This window comes from Mytilinidion resinicola, assembly GCF_010093595.1.
Source record: "Mytilinidion resinicola strain CBS 304.34 unplaced genomic scaffold BDZ99scaffold_1, whole genome shotgun sequence".
In the NCBI taxonomy this organism is placed as follows: domain Eukaryota; kingdom Fungi; phylum Ascomycota; class Dothideomycetes; order Mytilinidiales; family Mytilinidiaceae; genus Mytilinidion; species Mytilinidion resinicola.
In genome coordinates, this window is record NW_022985437.1 from 1,175,635 (window position 1) to 1,198,567 (window position 22,933).

The window sequence follows — 22,933 nt, forward strand, 5'->3', positions numbered from 1 at the left end:
AGAGATGCTTAAACAGTTTCCCATACAATGCTCCTAAATTTGCCGGGATATACCTGAGAACCTGCTCTAAAGAGCCGTAGTTTGCGCCTTCGATCTCTCGGAGTAGTAGTACCACCGGGAGAAACATCCCGGAGCGCTCGCTCAGTAATTTTTCGAGAATCTGCTCTTTTTTTTCGGTAGAGTAGTACATCAGCTTGGCGATCCTAGCAACCTCTGTGCGGATATAGAGTCCTATATCATCGTTGATACGGTCCTCTAGGTGCTCCAACTTCTCATAGCGAAAAGCTTGTGGTGCTTGTGCAGAGTATCGCGAGTATATTTTCTCAAGCTCGGGGTTCGTCCGGCTTGAAAACAAGATTTTGATGTAGAGATTTTGGGCTACGGATCCGTGGAAAAGTCGAAGCAATTCGGGTTGAGACTGGATATCGCATTCATCCAGTGCATCAATAACGAGGAACAGCGTATCGATCTTGGCTTCTTCCATAAGCTTACAGAATATGTTCCAGAGTTGAAAGGAAGGGCGGGATTTCCCAGATTTCGGTGTCCAATTATGTGTAGCTTCTGCGACCATGTAAAGATTGCGATCGAACGTGCAGGTGTTATTTTTCGCCTTGGGAAACTGGACAAGCAATTGATGAATGGCGACGGAAAGCACGCTACTCGCGGTGCTGTTCAGCCCATTAACGCAGAAGCTATGAACCATAGCACTTCTACGCCCTACTTCATACACGGATCGACGGCTTAAGAGTTCTTTCACCAAGTGGGTCAGAGCAGTCGACTTTCCCATCCCAGGGCTTCCGGACAGCCAGAGAATAGAGGGCCATTTTCGGGCGCACCACCACGACGTCGCTTCGCAACTAAGTATCCATTCGCAGGTAGAGGAGTGTCTTTCATCAGCAATCTTTTGAAACCTCTCGTCATAATCAGACGGTCTAAATGATGCCATCCATCTCGATGAAAATCCAGTTAGTGGGTCAGTGACGGGGCCGGATCTTCGCGGTAATTGTAAGCGCATATCAATAGGTACACCCCGGCCTTGAAACATCTCTAGTAAGGTTAATTCTAAGGAAGTTAGCCTAAATAAGAGTGCCATTGATGTATTGCTAAGCTCTGCATATAACGCAGCCCATTGCAAAGTAAACCTATCACTAACCTTCAGACACACTTTTCCTTTTAACTACATCTGACTGTGTTCTGCAGAGCAGTTCCCTGGTAAATGCGGCCGCATTTCCAGCTGCGTAAGACTTCCACATGTTGTTCTTGTGCGAGTCTGCGTAGTCAGAGACGCCGCGGATGACCAGACACTTCCTGTTAACGTCGACGCCCGCGGCTTCCATCTCAACGCACAGCGCCCCGTCGCATCTGGCGCCAATCACATCTCTCTGCTCGCCGTCCTGGATGACCGCATTACCCGTCGCGATCCTCCCTCGATGGAAGACGAGCTCATGCTCGTCGTCTGCGCTCCGCTGCGGTCGCTGGACGAGCTCAGTCCCATCGCATGCCGCACAATTGGATTTGTAGTCTCCGATGTGATAGTATGTGGCCTTGAAGAGCCGGTCGTGCTCGAGGCCAGGACGAGCGAACTTGTGGGGGAACTTCTTGTGCTTCTGCAGTCGCTGAAGCTGATCAGCGAACGTCGTTCGACCCAGCTCATGGTCCGACGCGAGGACGCCGAGCGCGTTCGTGAGTCTCCACTCTGGGTCCTGCATCGTGCCGACCAGTTCAAACTGGCCACCCACCTTCAACCTGCCCCGGTCGTGGTAGACGCACGCCGGCTTCTCGTCGCCAGGCCACCCGACCACCACATCTCTCAGGTGGATGTCCTCAAGCGGATCCTCAGATGGCGGTGAACGAGGGATCCCACCTCCGATGCCGACGAGGACGGCCATCCTGATGTTAGGGAACGTCTTGAACATAAATCCCGTCAGCCGCCCGGCATTGACGTTGCCCGTCTCGCCCTGCGGACAGGTCGCGACCACGACGGCATGGCCGTTAATCGCGCCGCAGATGTACGTGTTTTCGTCGTAGTGCGTGTCGTACGGTGGGGTGGGGTGCTCCTTGTCTAGCATCAGCCGCGCCGGCAGCAGCTCGACGTCGATGAGCGGGCATATCCACGCGACGTGGTAGTCGGCGCAACTGAGTTGCTTGCTGCTCGATGCCATAAGTTGGAGATGTGGTCGGGTTGAAGCGGTGTGAACACCAGATATCGCGGCACAGGAGACACACCCTTTTCCTCAGGATGGGCCGAAGGAGATGTGCAGAAAGCATCATTTCAGCCTGGTTGCTGCCTCTTCAGCCTTCTGTCGCGGTGATGGCCAGTCAGCTGTGAGGTGTGCCTTTGCGCCACATATGGTGGCGCCGCGTGATTGGCGCTGCAGGCGCTGGACCTCTCAACCCATACGTCATTCTTCTTTCAGCTTCTTCTGAGCGATCAATATTCCGCACTGCATCTGTTCCAGCCTTGCACTTTTTGTGAGGCATGTACTGCGCCCTCGGTGGAATGGGCGACTGGGCGATCGGGCAGGTAGCTATTCAAGCTAGCAGCTGGATCGGCTGCGGCAGCAAGAAGAGGTAACATCCTATCAATTCTTAGTTTGCGGGGATAAGACGGCAAGCTTTTGCCTTCGGTGGCGTGGTTAAGGTATAGGTACACAGCTTCGTCCTGTGGTCTACAGAATTCGCCTGCGCTACCAGGGAGGACGGCCGACCCGCTCCGGCCATACGCTTGTGGGGCTCCAAACTCTGATAGAAGTACTCTTTGGTACAGTGGTAAATCACGTGCCTTGGTCTGTGGCGTAATCGTGGCTGGAATGCTAAGACTCGCATTCGTACCCCTGCTTGCCGGCTGGAGCAAAACGGTGTTGCAACAACGGGCAAGGGTGAAGAATATAATACAGTTAGGTAAATGTATAATACTCTACTACGTAAGCGCACTAAATCCGTGCGCCAAGACACCGAGCAATCCTTTGCACGGAGAAACTTTATTATGCATGCCTTTCAGGGCGGAGGGTTTTTAAAGCTCGGAGCTATCTTCTTTCTTAATAGAATTATTGTCCTAAGGCTCCGAAATCTAAAACTGTGTAAATAGTCGTAGTGGAGCAGGGGTGCAACACTGATATGGTTCTGGATGCCGTGAACGGAACGATCGACAGCATGACCAGGATCGTCGTATTTTTCTGGTTGCAGACTGGTCTCCTGAGGAAAAATGTCTAAAGAACATTAACATATTGGCTATGACTTCATAGGCTCACGAGGAAAGACTTAAGATGCCCGAATAATATATTTTTCTCGGCACGGGGAGTTTCTCGCCACCTAGGGACGCACCTTAGAAGGTTTGTCGAAGACGCTGAGTGGATGTGTCGGCTGCATTGCCACGAGGTCGTTAGGGTGCGGTGGACGCTGGAACGGGAAAGGCGCCAGTAGAGGGGAGCCATAAGGCTGGAATGGCTTTCCGTTGACGGACGTTAGCGACCAGAAGACATTACCAACACGAGGGAATCTTTGAGGCGACAGCGACCTCTGGCTGCTTCTAGATGTGGCTTCCACGAGGCTCCCAGGAGGAGACGCGGTAATCAGCTTCGGACTCGTCAAATCATCTCAACTCGTGCCCCTAGATGCAGCAAAACACCCGCACTAACAGGACTACCTATCCCTTCTCAATGAAAATGCATTCTTTCAAGCGAGACAATGAATGCGGCAGAGTGAAAGCAAGTCTAGTGGGGTGAAGATTTTGGGATGATGTTTGGGTCGAACAATACTAAGGGGAACAATACTAACGGCAAATTTGCGCCACCAAAAGCAGCGCCCGTCCAATCTTCCACGTTTCCAAGGACCAACACGACTTTCAGAACAGACATTCAAGATGATTTCTTTATTCGACCTTCGAACAAGCTTCCAAGATATACCGAGTCTCTATCAAAGGCTCTACCGAGCTCTAGGTATAAGAACCTCTTCGAAGTTGCTCGAGATGAACTTTCTTTCCTCACCCACCAGAACATACAATCATTTACAGTACGATCTATCCAAATACTCAAACACTCCAACGAACATCAAACTGACACACAGACTCAGGTTTAACCAACTACCCAACCAACCAAGCAACATGTCTCAATCCGCTGGCACTACTGGAGGCTCCGGCTGCACCGTCATGTAAATTCCTTTTACACCAGATGCATGATCGATCGTCCGCGCCCGTCGGCTTCGACAATCGACCACAAACCCTCAGTCGGTGACCTGGTCCCCATCCACGCCCCTGCATGCATCCAGACGCCTCAGACTCGTTCTGAGCGCTGCCGCGTACACATGCCCCCGGGGGGGACGGACCTTGGACTGAATCGAAGCCGGATGAACGCCCGCCCCATCTGCCTCCTCCATCTCTCGCAGGGTCAGGAGAGCAGAGCCAGCCGCCGGAGATCACACAACAAACCCCAGATCCTGTCTTGACCACGAACACAACCTTCTTCGCTTCGACCAAACCCCCATTTCATAGACTCTACACCACCTCAGCCAAAGACGGACGGCGTCAGAACCGCCGCTTTTGGTTCGAAGAAAGCCACATGCCCCGCGCGGCCTCCTCTCCCCAGGGGACCGGTGCTTTTCAACCTACCTGAACCCCGACATACTTCTTCTCTTGGGACGCTACGGTTCTTCTTCGACACATTCTGGACCGCGGTTTTTTTTGCGAGGAGTTTCTGCTTCGTACGATGACCTTTTGGGACGGCGTGTGGAGGTGGGGGTGGAGGTCTTCTTTTGCCAAGTTTAGCTTGGAATTACACTCTTTTACCAATCGACTCTTGACCTCTTGATGCACTGTGACTGATGACTTTGTGACTTTTCGACTTCTGACTACGCTTTGATACTCGCTTACTTACTCTCCTAATTTGCGAGGCACAGACCACCTAACTTTTGTTCTGAGACCTCTTTCCGGCGGTGGACGTTGCAAAAGGGGCATTGTGCCTTTGTTCGAGGACTTCGCCATTAGTATTGTTCTTTAGCGTCACGTGGCCTGGCTTTGTAGCTTTGGCTTTTCGTGGCACGGAGCGACGTGCGACACATACCAAAGAAACCTCATCAGTTTTCGTAAGGTAGACCGCTTGGTGGCAGGCAGAACACCGGAAGTTCGTGAAACCGAAGACAAAAATCTATAACATATTTTGGATTACTCTACCGAGCCTCGATTGAATTTCGAAAATCTTTTGTTACACGCTGCCATGCAAGACAAAAGAGCTCAAACGAAGCTTCTCGAAAAAGGAGACTAAACGGAGAGGGAGCAAAACCAAGGCATACTAAAAAACCCACAGGAATACAAAGTGTGGAGGCTTGGCGATAAAACAAGTGTCATTGTACAAGATAGCTCGCTCCCCCCAGCTGCCCCCTACTTACTCAACCACACGGCAAAATGCTCCGCAAAAGTAATCATCTCGGCCCCTCTCTCGTTTATAGCATCAACTCCAGAGGGTTCTCGATGACCTTCTTCAGTTCCTTCATGAACTCCCCCCCGACCGCTCCGTCGACAACCTTGTGGTCGAAGCTGCTGGTGATAATGATCTGATCGTCCCACTCGACACCAACGGTGCCGTCTTCTGCCTCCTCGCCTGGCACAGCGACCTTCTTTGTAGTACCGATTGCGACGATGGTTGCCTGAGGAGGGTTGATGACAGCGGTGAATCGGTCAATCGCAGAGTTCATTCCCATGTTGGAGATGGTGATGGTTCCGCCCTGGTACTCTTCTGGCTTGAGCTTGCCGTCGCGAGCACGTTTGCCGAGATCCTTGATCTGCGCGGAGATGGATTGCAAACCTAGAGAGCCGACATTCGCTACGATGGGCGTCATGAGACCGATAGGGGTGGCAACGGCGACTGAGACATCCACGACGTTATGTTGGCGGATGACCGTCTGGCCATCGACTTCACGCCAGGATGAGTTGGCGGCAGGAACCTTGCGGCCGGCGATGGCCAGTGCTTTGACGAGGAAGTCGTTGACCGAGAGCTTGTACTTTCCGTCAGAAGCGGCATTGAGAGCTTCCCGGAGCTTGAGAAGCTTGGAGACGGAGATTGTAGAGGCGACAAAGTAATGCGGGTTCTTGTTAAAGCTCTCTGTGAGTCGATTGGCAATCGTCTTGCGCATGCTTGACGCAGGAATGTCTTCGTAGGTGGGAGGGCCGGTAGTGGCACCACCTGTGGGAGGAGCTCCACTAGTGGGCTTGTATTTCTCGACATCCGACTTGGTGATTTTGCCGCCAGGGCCGGAGCCCTTCAAGCTTGCAAGAGGAACACCCTTCTCCAGCGCAAGCTTCTTGACAGCAGGGGAGTATGGAGATCCGCGATCTAAGGACGTTTCGAGCCTACCGCCAGTTGACGTTGATTCCTCTGGTTCAGGGGCGGGCGAAGATGACTTTGGTGTTGCGGGGGTATCTGGGGTGTCCGAGGGAGGCTCGCTGGATTCAGAGGCTTCTTCCTTTGGCGCAGAGGATGGGGAGGCTTTGTCGCCGCCAGCGTCCTCGGCAGAGAAGGACTCGAAAGCAGAGACGTCTTCGCCTTCTTCAACCATAACGGCGATAGGCTTGTGTGGAGTTAGTGATAGATTCAATTGAAGCAAGTGGCTTAGATTCTGTATCCGAAACCACTGCCAGGACAGATCTGCTGTTGAGCAGCATTGGAGGTACTCACGCTTCCCACTGCAACGTCCTTCTCACCAGACTCCTTGAGAATCTTGGCGATGGTGCCTTCCTCTTGGAACTCGAAGTCCATTTGCGCCTTGTCTGTCTCAATCTCCACCAAGACATCGCCAGGAGCTATGCTATCGCCAACTTTCTTCTGCCATGTGCCAATGTTTCCTGCGGTCATGGTCGGGGAGAGTGCCGGCATGCTGACGACGGTGTGGGGGGGAAATGCTGCCAGAAAAGCTCAATTAGCTTCGACGCCTTGTTTGACACATTGGAGCCTAGTTCTGGAGCATTGCTGGCTTACACTTGGAGGCATAGTATCGCGACAGAGCTGACAGCGCAGGAGTCCGTCGTCTAGAGCGCCAAAATGTCAGCGAGGCTTCATACAAGGACGGGAGAGGGGGACAGGGCGGCGTACGCGACGAATTCCTGGCACCTCGACGTGCTGTAGCCTCCTCTTAGAGCAATTCCGCCTCGCAGACTTAATTGTCCGGAAGAGCGCGATAGGATGGTGGTCGCGGACATTGTGACGGGGATGCCGCTGGGGGCGGGACGAGATGGGAGGGCGACGAGGGCGACAGACGACGGGCGGAGGGGCAGGGAATGGAGCTCTTCAGCGGCAGACGCCTCCGAGAGATGAAAGAGATGGAGTAGAGGGGGTGGGAGTTGGTGTTGTCGGTCCGCTCAACAATCAGAAAAGTGTCGAGCGAGCTCGGGCATCGGGGTTTTGATGGGGATGCGGCAGCAGAAAGCCACCTGGGCACAGGAACCCGACTGCAGCCAATATGTCCACCACGGCGCCCCGAGACAGGGCCGGAAGGGTTGACAGGATCAACAGGGACGCGAATGTCTTTCGTCTGATTCTACATAGTTTCTAGAGCCCCCGCGGCTTCCTGCAGCTGTTCGCAGGGGACGATGGCTCTCATGAACGTGAATCCACTCGTGGCTCGGACCGGCCCTGTGGCTGTGGTCGCTGATTCCCTGGCGCGCTGAGTAAGGTGAGGCTGAAATAATAGCAATCCCTCGACGTTACCAGTTCTGTCCACAGGTATCTACACAGCGAGAAGGACTCCCGCTTCTTCTGCCATTCTTACACCTTGCCCAGTCTCGCGCCTGATCGGTAGGCCCAGACGTCCTCGACCCCACTTTCCCCCCTCGAAATGCTACTCTGAAGCGCCTACCAGGCCTCAAAGAAGCTCCATCCAGCATACGCGGCACCCTGAATAGACCACCATGGCCGACGTCGACGCCCCGGTCGTTGCAACGCAAAACGCTCCCAACGGCCACGCCGAGGAGCATGCTACTCCAGCAGATGAGGAGAAGCGCATTGACTACCACGGAGCACCCTCCGCCGTTGAATTAGCGGAGGAGGGAACGGTATCACACGCAGAGGACTCCGTGTCCTCAAAGGAACTCCCGGATCCTCCCACGCTTTCAGTTGAGACCCCGACGCTCAACCTGCCCAATGGACAGGAAACTCCGCGCACAGCCGACTTCTTCGACCATCGAATGCATGCAGATGCTCGCTCGCGAACCGACTCCCAGTCCACCGCAGCGACCACCGCTACCAGACCCTCGACCCGCAGCTCTTTAGTATTCGTTGTAACAGCGCTGGAGACAATCTCTGCGTCCAAGGATGCACGGAAGAACAAGAAGCTCGGGGACTCGACCGCTCAGGCGTTGGCTGCAATCAAGAGCGAAGGCGACCCTTCACACATCAACCCCGAAATCCTCTTCGAGCCCCTCCAGCTCGCCTCCGAAGCCCACACTGTCTCGGTGTCTATCACCGCCCTCGATTGCATTGGGAAGCTAATTAGCTACTCCTACTTCTCCGTCCCTGCCGATCCACACGCCCAATCCTCCGACGCTCCGCCTTTGATCGAAAGGGCTATAGACACAATATGCGATTGTTTTCAGGGGGAGGCGACACACCCGGACGTACAGCTGCAGATTGTGAAGTCTCTGCTGGCAGCCATTCTGAACGACAAGATTGTTGTGCATGGGGCAGGCCTCCTGAAGGCCGTGCGGCTTACCTACAATATATTCCTGCTGTCCAAATCTAGTGCAAACCAGCAGGTTGCGCAAGGAGCGCTCACTCAGATGGTGGGAACTGTTTTTGAAAGAGTCAAGGGCAGGCTATCAGCTAAGGAAGCTCGAGTAAATGTCTCACAGGTATCTCTGGACAACGGCAAAAGCGGATCAGATGAAAGCATCCGGGAAGAGATTGAAGGAAGCACAGTCGGCGTGGATGGATCTGAGGTCGCTGCGGAGGAAGACGAAGATGAAGAAGAGACCCCCGAAGCTTCAGAAGCTGGAACACACGAACCCAGCGACAAGCCTGTGGAGAAGCATACCGGCCCAAAGATTACCTTACAGAGCTTTGAGAATAACATGAGCTTCAATGACGACCGAATCCATGACAATGCGCCCACCCTTGTCACTAGAATCAAGGGACGAGCAACACCCAGATCCATATCTGGACAAGATGCATCCCCGAACCCTCAGCATGACGGCGAAGGCTCTGACGAAGAGGAAGAAGACGAAATCTTCATTCGAGATGCATACCTCGTGTTCCGCGCCATGTGCAGACTCAGCACCAAATCGCTCCAGGTGGAACACGCCGTGGATATCAAATCTCAAGGAATGCGGTCGAAACTGCTCTCCCTCCACATAATACACACCATTCTCCACAACAACATAGTCGTCTTTATATCACCATATGCCACGATACGGAGTAGTAGCAGCGATGAGCCGACGACCTTTGTGCAAGCCATCAAGCAGTATTTATGCTTAAGTCTAAGCCGGAATGGTGCTAGCTCTGTGAACCGGGTGTTCGAAGTCAGCTGTGAGATCTTCTGGCTGATGCTAAAATACTTGCGGGTCATGCTGAAGAAAGAGATCGAGGTGTTCTTGAAAGAGATCTACCTTGCCATTCTTGAACGACGAACTGCAGCGGTCTTTCAGAAGCAGTACATCTTGATTGTTCTGGGAAGGCTCGCAGCAGATCCTAGGGCGCTGGTCGAGATATATCTCAACTACGACTGCGATCGAACGGCCCTGGACAACATGTACCAGAGGATCGTAGAACATCTTTCTAGGATATCTAGTACTCCTGTTGCGATCACGCCGATCCAACAACAAGCCTACCAAGATCACCATGGCAAGCAGTCAAATCTGTCAGACTGGCAAGCTCGGGGCACACTTCCACCAGCACTCTCGACAGCGTCAATGCATTCCCCCCACGAAGTTGACCAAGGATATCCCTTAGAATATGCTATGAAGCAGGAATCACTCGAAGCTCTGGTCGAGATTCTCCGCTCTCTTGTCAATTGGTCCCAGCAAGGCGTCGCGGAAGCTACTGCAGCCCTTCGCGAGTCCGAGTCAAGGGCATCTGTTGATGACTTCCGGGAATCGATAGATAACCGGACTACAGTAGACTCGCCACACCCTGGATTTGACTCAGGCACAGCAACGCCGCTAGCTGAGGATGACCCCAATCAGTTAGAGAAAGTGAAGCAGCGAAAGACGGCTTTGACGAACGCTGTGAGGCTGTTCAATTTCAAGCCTAAGCGAGGCATGAAAGCGCTTTTGAAAGATGGTTTCATCAAGTCTGAAAAGCCAGAGGACGTTGCTCGCTTCCTACTTGACAACGACGCCATTGACAAGGCATCACTAGGCGAGTTCCTCGGCGAGGGCGATGCAGCAAACATAGCCATCATGCACGCGTTTGTAGACTACATGGACTTTGCCAAGACACGATTTGTGGATGCTTTGAGGCGTTTCCTCCAGAGTTTCCGTCTTCCTGGAGAGGCCCAAAAGATTGATCGTTTCATGCTTAAATTTGCTGAGCGGTACATCACTGGAAACCCTAATGCCTTTGCTAACGCTGATACCGCATACGTACTCGCCTACTCTGTCATCTTGTTAAACACCGATCAGCATAGCACAAAAATGAAAGGACGCCGCATGACACCCGAGGACTTCATCAAGAACAACCGCGGTATCAACGACAACGCCGACCTTCCAGAGGAATATCTTCTTGGGATCTACGATGAAATTGCACACAACGAGATCGTGTTGTACACTGAGAGAGCGGCCGCGGCGAACCAGGGCATCGTAGTTCAGCCTACTGTCGGAATTGCTGCAAATATTGGACAGGCATTGGCGACTGTAGGGCGAGATCTACAGCGAGAGGCTTATGTACAAGCATCAGAAGAGATGGCGAACAAGACTGAACAGCTTTACAAGTCATTACTACGAGCTCAACGGCGGACAGCAACGAAAATGCCTGTGTCGAAGTTCATTCCCGCGTCTTCTTTCAAACATGTCGGTCCTATGTTTGAAGTGACATGGATGCCATTCCTTACAGCACTCTCAGGTCAAGCACAAGAGGGCCACAATATTGAAACCGTCAGGCTATGCATGGAAGGATTGAAGCTTGCCATTCGTGTAGCATGTGTTTTCGATCTCGAGACTCCACGGCAATCCTTCGTTGCTTCGCTGGCAAGATTCACGAACCTTTACAACCTGAGCGAGATGAAGGCTAAGAACGTCGAGGCACTAAAAGTGCTCCTCGAAGTCGCGCACAACGAAGGAAACCACCTAAAAGAATCCTGGCGAGATATCCTTACTTGTGTGTCACAGCTTGATCGCTTCCAACTCATCTCGACTGGTGTGGATGAGAGGGCAATCCCAGATGTCCTAAAGGCACACATGCAACCCCCAACGTCCCGAAAATCCTTAACCGTGCCGAACCGACGCAGAGCTGCGCCTCATAACAGCAACGTTCACTATCAGGCCGATATTGCGGAGGAGAGCCGCTCCACAGACATGATACGAGCTGTCGATCGAATATTCACAAACACTGCCAATCTCTCGGGAGAGGCCATCGTGGACTTCGTGAAAGCGTTAACGCAGGTCAGCTGGCAGGAGATTGAGTCGTCTGGACAGAGTGAATCACCACGTACCTACAGTTTGCAGAAACTAGTAGAAATCAGCGGGTACAACATGACTCGTGTTCGTTTTGAGTGGACGAATATTTGGCAAATCCTTGGGGCTCACTTCAATGATGTTGGATGTCATACCAACACCAACGTGGTCTTCTTTGCTCTCAATTCGCTGCGACAACTATCCATGCGCTTTATGGAGATTGAGGAACTTCCTGGTTTCAAATTCCAGAAGGATTTCCTTAAACCGTTCGAACACATCATTAGCAACACGACCGTCGTCCAGGTGAAGGACATGGTCCTTCGTTGTTTGATCCAGATGATCCAGGCTCGCGGTGAAAATATTCGTTCCGGTTGGAGAACAATGTTTGGCGTCTTCACTGTTGCTGCTAGGGAACCATACGGTTAGTCTCAAGCCTCAACCTGCAACTTAATAAGTCTAACCAAAAGTAGAGGGCATCGTTAGCCTCGCTTTCGAGAATATCACTCAAGTGTATAATACCAGGTTTGGCGTTGTCATCTCACAAGGAGCATTTGCAGACTTGATTGTCTGTTTGACAGAGTTCTCGAAGAACTACAAATTCCAGAAGAAATCGCTACAGGCCATCGAATTACTGAAGGCGTCAGTCCCGAAGATGTTACGGACTCCAGAATGTCCTCTCTCAGTTAGAGCTGGATTCGTCAAGGACAGCGAACAAGGGTCTTCTATTCCAAAGCAGCCTACCCGTCAAACCCAGGAGGAGCAATTTTGGTTCCCGGTTCTCTTCGCCTTTCACGACGTGCTGATGACCGGCGAGGATCTTGAAGTTCGGTCTCGGTCGTTGAATTACCTGTTCGAAACTCTCATCGCCTATGGTCACAACTTCCCACAAGACTTCTGGGATATGCTCTGGCGTCAACTTTTGTATCCAATCTTTATGGTGCTGAAATCAAAATCCGAGATGAACAAGGTTCTTAACCACGAAGAGCTGTCGGTCTGGCTGTCCACAACTATGATCCAGGCTCTGAGGAACATGATCAAACTCTTCACACATTTCTTCGAGTCTCTCGAGTACATGTTGGATCGATTCCTTGATCTACTCGCGCTTTGCATATGTCAGGAGAATGACACCCTTGCAAGGATTGGGAGCAACTGCCTGCAGCAATTAATTCTACAGAATGTGCAGAAATTCCAACCAGAGCATTGGCATAAGATTGTCAACGCGTTTGTAGAGCTGTTCAACAGGACGGAAGCAACTGCCCTTTTCTCAGCAGCTACAGCATCATCATATACACCGACTTCTTCGACACCTTCTAACGGGTATCGCAACGCGTCACAGCCCAAGACGCCGACTGCTGAGGCAAACATTACGGACCTACCGCTCTCTCAGACTCCGACTGAAGAGTCGCAAGACAATGCTCTCGGCATCAATGGCCTCCCGACACCGCGTCGATCCTCAGCCGTATCGTCCGAAGCGTCAATTACCACGCCCTCGGACACCCGTATGCCGTCGCCCCTCCCCAAACGGCAAACTGCAGAGCTAGAAGACTACCGACCAGATGACCACAATCTCCAGCAAGCCCCGGTAGTTGTAACAGCCGCACGCCGTCGCTTCTTTAATCAAATAATCACCAAATGCGTTCTGCAGCTCCTCATGATCGAAACTGTGCAGGAGTTGTTCACCAACGACGCCGTCTACGAGAAGATCCCGTCGGGCGAACTCCTCCGCCTCATGGCAGTGCTCAAGAAATCGTATCAGTTCGCCAAACGCTTCAATGCGGACCGTGACCTCCGCACGCGCCTCTTCCGCGAGGGCTTCATGAAGCAGCCGCCAAATCTGCTCAAGCAGGAATCCGGCTCGGCGTCTGTATACGTCAGCATCCTCTTCCGTATGTACCACGACACGTCAACCGAGCGGGCGGCCTCACGCGCCGAGACCGAGGCTGCGCTCGTGCCGCTGTGCGAAGACATTGTCGCCAGCTACATTGAACTCGATGAGGAGACGCAACAGCGGAACATCGTCACGTGGCGGCCTGTGGTGGTCACCGTACTAGACGGGTACACCGGATTCCCGGAGCCGGAGTTCGAGAAGCATGTCGAGGTGTTTGCACCACTGGTTGTAGGGCTATTGGGGACGGAGATGGTGGGAGATGTGCAGCGGGTGGTGCAGGCGCTGGTGATGCGCATCTTTGAGGCGAAGCTGGGGATTCCGCGCGTCCCACTCATGACGCCAGTTGTAAGAAGTCCCCGGGGCAGTTTTAGTGGTGGGGTAGGAGTTATGGGACAACAACAGAGAAGAGGAAGTAGGGGGAGGTAGTTGGGTGCTATCATTAGTCGAGTAAGATGTTCGGAAGCATTGGGGATATGTAGGGTTAGTACTTGATACTTGGTCTAGCCTTCGCTGCGCGAGGTATTCATGGGCGTGTCAGGTGTTGGAGGATGCTTCTTAAGCGTGCGCCGCTGCACGCTTTGTAGAGTAGTTTTAGCCGTAGTCGAGTTTGGGAAAAGCGTCGCATTGCTCTAACAACTGGATTTGCGTGCTGTCTGAGCGTGAAGGCATTCGGTAATCCTTCGGACGAGAGCGCGCCAACGTCCGCGGAGAAGGTCCCTCCAACAATTTTGTTGTAAAAGAACAACCATGAGTTCTAAGACACTCCGAGCTGATTCATGCAATGGTGGACTGAGTGCCAAACCATGAACATGCAAGCAACCGCATCGAGCAAGAATGTGCTTTCAACGAGAGATGAGAGGGCGATCTCTCGATAGAGCAGGTCCCCAAGGCGCAATGTATTGGAAGTCACCTAGGTAGGCAGGTATTTATCAACACCACGAGCATCGCTTTACACGAAATGAAAGGAGACATTGTGTCATGCAGGGAGGCTCTTGCACTCAGGACGATCTTCATCTACACTGTCTTACATGCTTGAGTCTTGCAATATGTTCTCCACGGATATGATCTCTATGTCTCTAGTTTAATGTCTCCGTTGGACTGTTCAACAACAATTATATCGTCCTCGATGAGAGTACTTGCTTTCAAACTCTCATCCAGCCGGGCTGCAGCACGGTTCAGGGGTGCAGAAGTAGCAAATGCTGGATATGTCTTTGGGGTCGACTCGGAGCGGGTTCTGGCGCTAGCTCAAGTCGCATTAGGTGGCAAAGATAACGGTGCATAGCGGCGAAGGAGATCTTTGTGCACCGTCTCTTTTCCTCGCACCCATCGCCGGTGGCACATCGGCGGCGATGTGGTCCCTCTGCCACCGATCCCAATCGCCCAGTTGCGCCTATCCTGACTGCTTCTTTGCGCAGCCTCTGCCGCCGTCAGCCCGCATCGGGGCCTGGCCCCAAGCACACCCGCCAGCCCGCTGTGCATCAGCTTTCTCCGGGCTCAGTCGCTTGTAGTCACCATTATGACGAAGCCCACAAGAAGCGCTGTACTCTGGAGCTGCGTTTCGCTCCTTATTGACTGCTCGAGCCAGGTCCTGTCAACCACGCTTGGGCTTTCGAGCGTGGGTTGACCACCTCTTTTCGTCAATCGCCTTCTTTTTCACTCTTCTTCATCACCTGAGCCTCTCTCCTATTGTTTCCTGCTCGCGTTCTGAGATACCCTAATTCTAGTTCTGTATTCGCTCGGTAGCTTTTGCTGGCGTTCTCTTGGCATTCAGCATCATGGGTATTACGACCGATGAAGAGCATATAGACACACCACATATGGAAGGCGAATTGCCACCAACCCCGCCCGAAACTGTCGTCGATGGGGAGGAGCGGAAAGAAAACGAAGACTCGAAGGACTTGACCTTATTTCCCCTACCACCTACGAGCAATCCTCCAACAAGTGTGCTCGAAGTCGATAAGAAAACGCCAGATGCACATGTTCCAAGAGATCCACGGCTGATCCGATTGACTGGAGTCCACCCCTTTAACGTCGAGGCACCGTTGTCTGCCCTATATAACGAAGGGTTTCTGACCACTCCCGAACTGTTTTATGTTCGCAACCATGGTCCCGTGCCGCTTGTGGAAGATGAAGATATTCCGACGTGGGAATTCACGGTGGAGGGGTGAGTATCAAGGCCTGCCTGTATAACTGGATCATGTGCTTATTGATGATCAGACTGGTGGAAAATCCTATCACTATCTCTTTGAAGGAACTGATAGAAGATTACGAGCAATTGACCGCTCCAATCACTCTTGTCTGTGCAGGCAATAGGAGAAAGGAGCAGAATGTAGTTCGGAAGACGAAAGGCTTTTCATGGGGCGCAGCGGGTGTTTCTACCGCGCTTTGGACGGGCTGTCTCATGTCAGAGGTCATTCGGCGAGCTAAACCAATCAGAAGAGCAAGATATGTGTGCATGGAAGGCGCAGACAAGTTAGTGAGTCGAAACTGTTACCCTTATTCAGAGTTTTACTAACCGTCCCAGCCAAACGGCTACTACGGCACCTCGGTGAAGCTCAATTGGGTAATGGACCCAAATCGCGGCATCATGCTAGCACACAAGATGAATGGCGAGATGCTACGGCCAGATCATGGCAAGCCACTGCGAGCGGTGATACCTGGTCAAATCGGCGGCCGAAGCGTGAAGTGGTTGAAGAAACTCATTCTCACAGACCAGCCGAGTGATAACTGGTATCATATATACGACAACCGAGTGCTACCGTTAGTCTCCACAGCCCCTTCTCCATTAACTCTACTAAAGGAGATAGTACAATGGTATCACCAGAAGAATCGGCCAGCAATCCATCGTGGTGGAAGGATGATCGATACGCCATCTATGGGTTGAGTACAAATTCTGCAATTGCATATCCTGCACATGAGGAGCAGCTGTGCATTGTAGGAGCACCACAAAAGTACCGAGTGAAAGGATACGCATACGGTGGTGATGGACGGAGGGTAACCCGGGTAGAGGTGTCCATTGACAAGGGAAAAACTTGGAGGTTATCTAACATCGACTACGCGGAAGACAGGTATCGAGAGGGTTACGAACAAAATCTATATGGCGGTTCCCTGGACGTGCCTTGGCGCGAGTCAAGCTTCTGCTGGTGTTTTTGGGCAATCGATATCCCGGTCGAGGAGCTGAAAGGTGCGAAAGATATTTTGGTGAGGGCGATGGATGAAAGTATGAACATACAACCGAGAGACCTTTACTGGTCGGTTCTCGGAATGATGAACAATCCCTGGTATCGCATCACGATAAGTCATGAAAATGACTACCTGAGGTTCGAACATCCGACGCAACCGGCACTTATCCCGGGTGGGTGGATGGAAAGGGTGAAAAAATCTGGTGGGAATCTCATGAATGGGTATTGGGGAGAGAGGATAGACGGAGTAGAACCAGAGGCACCAGTCGAGGAACAGGTTACTGAAGTCAAAATGACAAAGGACGATGTCAACCAGGTGATCACAATCGACGAATTGAGAAAACACGATACGGAAGAAAGCCCGTGGTTTGTGGTAAACGGAGAAGTGTATGATGGGACCGCGTTTCTCAATGGGCACCCAGGAGGTGCTCAAAGTATCATCTCTGCTGCCGGGCTCGACAGCACAGATGAGTTCATGGCTATTCGTAAGTGCGATCTGCTTGATTCGAGGCCATGAGACTGACAATACGCAGATAGCGAAACTGCAAAGGCTATGATGCCAGCATATCACGTGGGCTCCTTAGACGAAGCCTCACGCCGCGTGCTCAGCGAAGGCGAAGTTCAGCAAGATCCATCAAATGAGCCTCGACCTGTCTTCCTCAACAGCCGCAACTGGACAAAGGCAATCCTGCACTCCAAGACGAACGTATCATGGGACACGCGCATCTTCTCCTTCAAACTCGAGCACGACGAACAGTCCCTCGGCCTCCCAACCGGCCAGCATTTGATGATCCGTCTCCGGGATCCAGTGACGCGAGAAGCAATCATCCGCAGCTACACCCCCATCTCAGAAACTACCAGAAAGGGATATGCCGATGTCCTTGTGAAGATCTACTTCGACACTAAAGAGCGGGAAGGCGGCAAAATGACTAAAGCGATGGACGCGCTCCCGATTGGACACTTCATCGACTTCAAAGGCCCCATCGGCAAGTTCGAGTACCTTGGCCGCGGCGTGTGCGCCATAAACGCCGTCAAGCGGAGCGTCAAGCGCCTCATCATGATTTGTGGCGGATCTGGTATCACGCCCATCTTCCAGGTGCTTCGTGCGGTCATGCAGGATAAGGAAGATCCTACTACGTGCGTTGTGTTGAATGGGAATCGTCTGGTTGAGGATATCCTCTGCAAGGAAGATCTCGACGTTTTCGCGAGGGACAATGTCGACAGGTGCAAGTTGCTATATACGCTGACGAAGGGCCCAGAAGACTGGACGGGTCTTAGGGGGAGAATTGGGGCGCCATTGCTGAAAGAGCACTGTATAAAGGGGGCAGAGGGCGACACGATGGTGCTGATTTGTGGACCAGAAGCATTAGAGAAGAGTGTGCATTCTGCGTTGAATGAGCAAGGTTGGCCGGACTCGGATTTGTTGTTCTTTTGATTCGAACGGGTGCATTTGCGGCATATGGCATTAGTTCTAAGGCCTGGAGTTCGAGGATGAAGCATTTGTCTTCTGTTCTATTGCATCTGTATATAAGCATAGCTACGGCCATATCATCCTGAACATATGCGCACGAAACTGAAATATCTCAGATCCACATGTTTCAGAGTCATGATCTTCCTCCTTTCCTACCCAAAACTTGACCTCTTCACACTCATACATCCCGTCAACCCCCCATTCTCAACACCACATTATTACTCCATCCCAAAGCGGCATACCGGAGATCATCTCCGCTTATCGTCCCGCCGCCTTGGCATCCTCCACCAACGCCAAACACCAACGCGCCTCCTCTTATCAGGATCGCCCTCATCACCAAAGGCGAACCTCCCCGGAGATATCATCAACACGCAGCAGCATCCAGCCCCTCCCCGGCGTGTATCGCGGTGGCGCTGTGGGGGGCGTATCTCGTAGTCCGCGGGGGCCGGAGATGCTGGGGCTGGACGCGATGATGCACTGTTTTTTTTTTTATCATCACGCCCGTGGTTGGCTGGATAGGCGCATGCGGGCTAGTAAATCTGGTATTCTCCTGTGAGATGTTGAGAGCGCGGTTTTCTGCTCTCTTCTTCTTTACTACATCAAAATCTGTGGTCGCGATTTGTTGGGTTTGTGCTGTGATATCTTGAGTTTTGAGTGAAGTGCGTCTCAGGGAATTTGAACGTGAAGGAGGTTGAAGGCTCATCCGAGCTGCTTTGGGTGAATTGAAGGCGGCGGTTTCGGCATCGAAGGCGACAATGTCGAACAGCGAGTGGAATGATGCCGAGGCTAATAAGCTCCCGGAAACGGTGAAGGGGTTGGAGGCCAATGGGGGGATTCCAAAGGATACGAAGAGGAAGAGGATTGTGGTTGTTGGGCTGGGGATGGTGGGCATTGCGTTCATGTAAGCTCTTCTCCAGTCTTGATGTCAACATCTCGAGGAGCATTGGCGCGTGTGAAGGCCGTCAGCAATTGCTAACGCGAAGGTGTTGAATAGTGAGAAGCTCATGAAATACGATGTCAAACGCCGCGAGTACGATATCATTGTCATCGGAGAGGAAGCGCATCTGGCGTACAACCGCGTGGGCTTGACGAGCTTCTTCCAGCATCGACAAGTTGAGAATCTATACTTGAATCCGAAAGAATGGGTATGCCGCAACCTTGATAACTCGAATCGCCTCAGGATGGATCGCTAACCTTCAATCTATGTAAAGTACTCATCAATGCCCGAAGGCTCGCTGAACTACCACCTCAATACCCTCGTCACCGAGATCGTGCAGGACGAAAAGGTTGTGAGGACCTCTGCCGGCGATACCGTTCCCTATGATATACTCGTACTAGCTACAGGCTCTGATGCTTTGCTGCCTCGCCACACACCTGGTCACGATGCCAAAGGCGTTTTTGTATACCGCACCATTGAGGACTTGCAAAAACTCATTGAGTATTCAGCGACTAGAAAGGGGACAACGGGTGCGGTGGTGGGTGGCGGCTTGCTCGGCCTGGAAGCCGCGAAAGCCATGATGGACCTGGAGGACTTCGGCCAGGTCAAACTCATCGAGCGAAATCGATGGGTCTTGTCACGGCAGCTGGATAGCGACGCTGGGGGTATGGTGGTGGAGCAGGTTCAAGCGCTAGGGCTTGATGTCCTGCTGAGCAAGCGGGTTGGAAAAATTCTAACGGATGACGACAATTCTGTTTCGGGCGTGGTTTTTGAGGATGGGGAGAAAATGGACTGCTCATGTGTATGCTTTGCAGTAAGTGCTAAGACCCTTCAGCTCTGCGAGAGATATTGATATCTGTAGATTGGCATCAAAGCTCGAGATGCGCTTGCACGAAAAGCAGGCATTAAATGCGCAGACAGGGGCGGCGGTATAGTCGTCAAGCCTGATCTCTGCACTTCCGTTCCAGGCATCTACGCCATTGGGGAATGCGCAAGCTGGGAGAATCAGACATTCGGCCTGATCGCACCTGGTGTTGAAATGGCGGATGTCCTAGCTTTCAATCTTACTCAAGCAAAAGCACATGTCCCCCGGAAATTCAAGCGTCCAGATCTCAGCACGAAGCTTAAGCTTCTAGGGGTTGAAGTTGCGAGTTTCGGAGACTTCTTCGCTGACCGCGATGGCCCGAAGCAATTGCCTGTACGTGTCGCAAAAAAGGAGGGCATTACTGAAAGCAGGACAAGTATCAAGAAACTGACAGACGGTCCGGCGCCGCCGCCTGTGAAGGCCTTGACATACAAAGATCCGTTCCAGCAGATCTACAAGAAATATCTTTTCACAATGGACGGCAAGTACTTACTGGGTGGTATGATGATTGGAGACACCAAAGACTACGTCAAACTGGTGCCAATGGTCAAGAACCAAAAGCCGTTGGAGGTTCCACCAAGTGAGCTCATCATCGGCGCTCCCAAAGGCGATGACGACGGTGATGATCTGTAAGTCGCCATTATCGTTTGCAGACACACCAAACTGATATGTTTCCACAGTGATGACGATACTCAGATCTGCTCTTGTCATAATGTTTCCAAAGGCGACGTCGTCAAGTCTGTCAAGGATGGTACCTGCAAGAGCATAGGCGACGTCAAGTCTTGCACGAAGGCTGGTACAGGATGTGGAGGCTGCATGCCTCTCGTACAAACGATCTTCAACAAGACCATGACATCGATGGGCCAGGAAGTCAAGAATCATCTATGCCCACATTTCGAATACTCCCGCGCTGATCTTTTCAACATCATCTACGTCAAGAAGCTCCAGGAATTCCAAGATGTCATGAAAGAATGTGGCAAGCATCCAGAATCCACTGGATGCGAAGCATGCAAACCTGTCATTGGATCTATCGTCTCTTCGTTGTTCAACAAACATCTTCTGGACGAGTCTCGACGTGGCCTGCAAGATACAAACGATAGATTCTTGGCTAACATACAACGCAACGGCACCTTCTCCGTCATCCCTCGTGTCCCTGGCGGTGAAATAACACCGGAGAAACTCATCATCATCGGCACTGTCGCAAAGAAGTATGGCCTCTACACGAAGATTACTGGGGGCCAGCGCATCGACATGTTTGGCGCCAAGAAGCAAGATCTCATCTCCATCTGGACCGAGCTGGTTGAGGGTGGCATGGAGAGCGGCCATGCCTATGCCAAATCTCTTCGTACAGTCAAGAGCTGTGTGGGCACGACGTGGTGTCGTTTTGGCATCGGTGACAGTGTCGGTATGGCCGTCCGCCTGGAGGAGCGCTACAAGTCCATCCGTGGTCCTCACAAGTTCAAGGGCGGTGTTTCGGGCTGCGTGCGCGAATGTGCTGAAGCTCAAAACAAGGACTTTGGACTCATTGCAACAGAGAAGGGCTTCAATATCTTTGTCGGTGGCAATGGCGGCGCGAAACCACGGCATTCAGAACTCCTGGCGAAGGACGTACCCCCGGACGATATCATTCCTATTCTAGACCGCTACCTCTCCTTCTACATCCGCACAGCCGACAAGCTACAGCGCACAGCACGGTGGATCGAGAACCTCCCCGGCGGGATCAAGTACCTGCAAGAGGTGATTCTCGAAGACAAACTCGGCATCTGCAAAGACCTCGAGCAGCAAATGGCCGACCTCGTCGGCTCCTACTTCTGCGAATGGACTGAAGTTATCAAAAACCCCGCCCGCCGCGCCCTCTTCTCCCAATTCGCAAACACATCCGACACCATCGTCGACACCATCGAGCCCACCGTCGAGCGCGGCCAACAGCGCCCCTCCTACTGGCCCAAGGACTCCGTCAAAGAAGACTTCCGCGGTACCAAATGGACCGAGCTCTCCTGGCAGCCCATCGTGCAAGCCTCGGAGTTCAAAGACACGCCGACTGGCGACTCTAAAGCTGTCAAGCGCGGCGATACCCAACTCGCTGTCTTTAAGGTCCGTGGGACGTACTACTGCACGCAGCAAATGTGTCCACACAAGCGCGCCTTCGTGCTCTCCGATGGCCTCATCGGCGACGACCGCGAGAAGAACAAGCTGTGGGTCAGCTGTCCGTACCACAAGCGCAACTACGAGCTCGGCGGCGCGGACGCGGGGAAGTGCGGCAACGACGACGAGGTCAATATCGCGACGTTCCCGGTTGAGGAGCGCGAGGATGGGTGGGTGTATGTTAAGCTGCCGCCCGTTGAAGAGCTGGATGGCGTACTGGGGACGGAAAAGTGGAAGATCAAAAAGAGCGAGACGGATGATCCGTACGTGGAGTTGGACAAGAAGCTGAAGGCGGTGGAGATGAAGGGGAGGAAGAGCACGAAGGCGAGTCATTTGGAGAGCGGGAAGGGGCAAGAGGGGGCCGCCGCGGCGATTTTGGCGGGAGGTGAGAGAGGTGCTGGGGGCTTGGATTGGTGAGGTGTTAGATGCGGAAAGGTTGTGGAGATGATGCTTGCATTTACATGAGATTTGCGTTAGGATGCTGCAAAGTAGGCAATATTATTGCATAAGTCTTGTGGACATATATTTCCTTCTATCCTTATATTCTATGTACATTCTTCAAACTTTTGTTGATCATTTTGGGATACTATTGATGAGACGGTCATTTCCATCCGCATTTTGGAGGACCTATTGAAAACCCCCAGCAGTCGCAGACACTGGAGCCAGTGTACGAAACCTCAGGAAAAGCGATGGAGCTTGTCTCACGCGCATAATTTACAGTTGTCGATACATGTCTGATGTGTTTGCCGCCGTGTGAGGTGGCATGTCGAGCTTACCAGACGCTCCGAACGACAAGCTTCGGGTTTCTGCCATTACATGCAGGAGATTCAATATGTGGCGCATGAAAGTCAT

General features: G+C 52.4%; 6 protein-coding genes across 6 annotated transcripts; 3 read left to right on the forward strand and 3 right to left on the reverse strand.

Annotated features, from left to right (window-relative positions):
• Positions 1-1,070: 1,070 nt before the first annotated feature.
• Positions 1,071-2,234, reverse strand: BDZ99DRAFT_456943 (purine and uridine phosphorylase). Its single transcript, XM_033718573.1, has one exon. It carries the CDS (start codon positions 2,160-2,162, stop codon positions 1,149-1,151), a length of 1,014 nt encoding a protein of 337 aa, XP_033584148.1. The 5' UTR covers positions 2,163-2,234; the 3' UTR covers positions 1,071-1,148.
• A 2,268-nt stretch (positions 2,235-4,502) lies between these two features.
• BDZ99DRAFT_470224 (uncharacterized protein) lies at positions 4,503-4,951 on the reverse strand (the record flags this gene model as incomplete). The annotated part of the gene is made up of 2 exons (XM_033721618.1): positions 4,503-4,746; positions 4,872-4,951. The coding sequence occupies 2 exons, from the start codon at positions 4,949-4,951 to the stop codon at positions 4,503-4,505; spliced, it is 324 nt and encodes a 107-aa protein (XP_033584149.1).
• Positions 4,952-5,141: 190 nt separating this feature from the next.
• On the reverse strand, positions 5,142-7,353 carry BDZ99DRAFT_431080 (dihydrolipoamide acetyltransferase component of pyruvate dehydrogenase). The gene is made up of 4 exons (XM_033717272.1): positions 7,083-7,353; positions 6,969-7,018; positions 6,669-6,892; positions 5,142-6,561 (listed from the first exon to the last, which is right to left on the reverse strand). Exons 1-4 carry the CDS (start codon positions 7,187-7,189, stop codon positions 5,437-5,439), a joined length of 1,506 nt encoding a protein of 501 aa, XP_033584150.1. The 5' UTR covers positions 7,190-7,353; the 3' UTR covers positions 5,142-5,436.
• A 380-nt stretch (positions 7,354-7,733) lies between these two features.
• BDZ99DRAFT_431083 (protein transport protein sec72) lies at positions 7,734-13,907 on the forward strand (the record flags this gene model as incomplete). Its single annotated transcript, XM_033717273.1, has 3 exons — positions 7,734-11,074; positions 11,201-12,014; positions 12,061-13,907. Exons 1-3 carry the CDS (start codon positions 7,898-7,900, stop codon positions 13,905-13,907), a joined length of 5,838 nt encoding a protein of 1,945 aa, XP_033584151.1. The 5' UTR covers positions 7,734-7,897.
• Positions 13,908-15,137: 1,230 nt separating this feature from the next.
• Positions 15,138-18,269, forward strand: BDZ99DRAFT_404629 (uncharacterized protein). The gene is made up of 5 exons (XM_033716400.1): positions 15,138-15,645; positions 15,699-15,957; positions 16,006-16,241; positions 16,289-17,148; positions 17,197-18,269. The coding sequence occupies exons 1-5, from the start codon at positions 15,257-15,259 to the stop codon at positions 18,096-18,098; spliced, it is 2,646 nt and encodes an 881-aa protein (XP_033584152.1). The 5' UTR covers positions 15,138-15,256; the 3' UTR covers positions 18,099-18,269.
• Positions 18,270-18,622: 353 nt separating this feature from the next.
• Positions 18,623-22,792, forward strand: BDZ99DRAFT_493053 (nitrite reductase). The gene is made up of 5 exons (XM_033723202.1): positions 18,623-19,035; positions 19,129-19,279; positions 19,346-19,885; positions 19,934-20,565; positions 20,617-22,792. Exons 1-5 carry the CDS (start codon positions 18,890-18,892, stop codon positions 22,496-22,498), a joined length of 3,351 nt encoding a protein of 1,116 aa, XP_033584153.1. The 5' UTR covers positions 18,623-18,889; the 3' UTR covers positions 22,499-22,792.
• Positions 22,793-22,933: the final 141 nt, after the last annotated feature.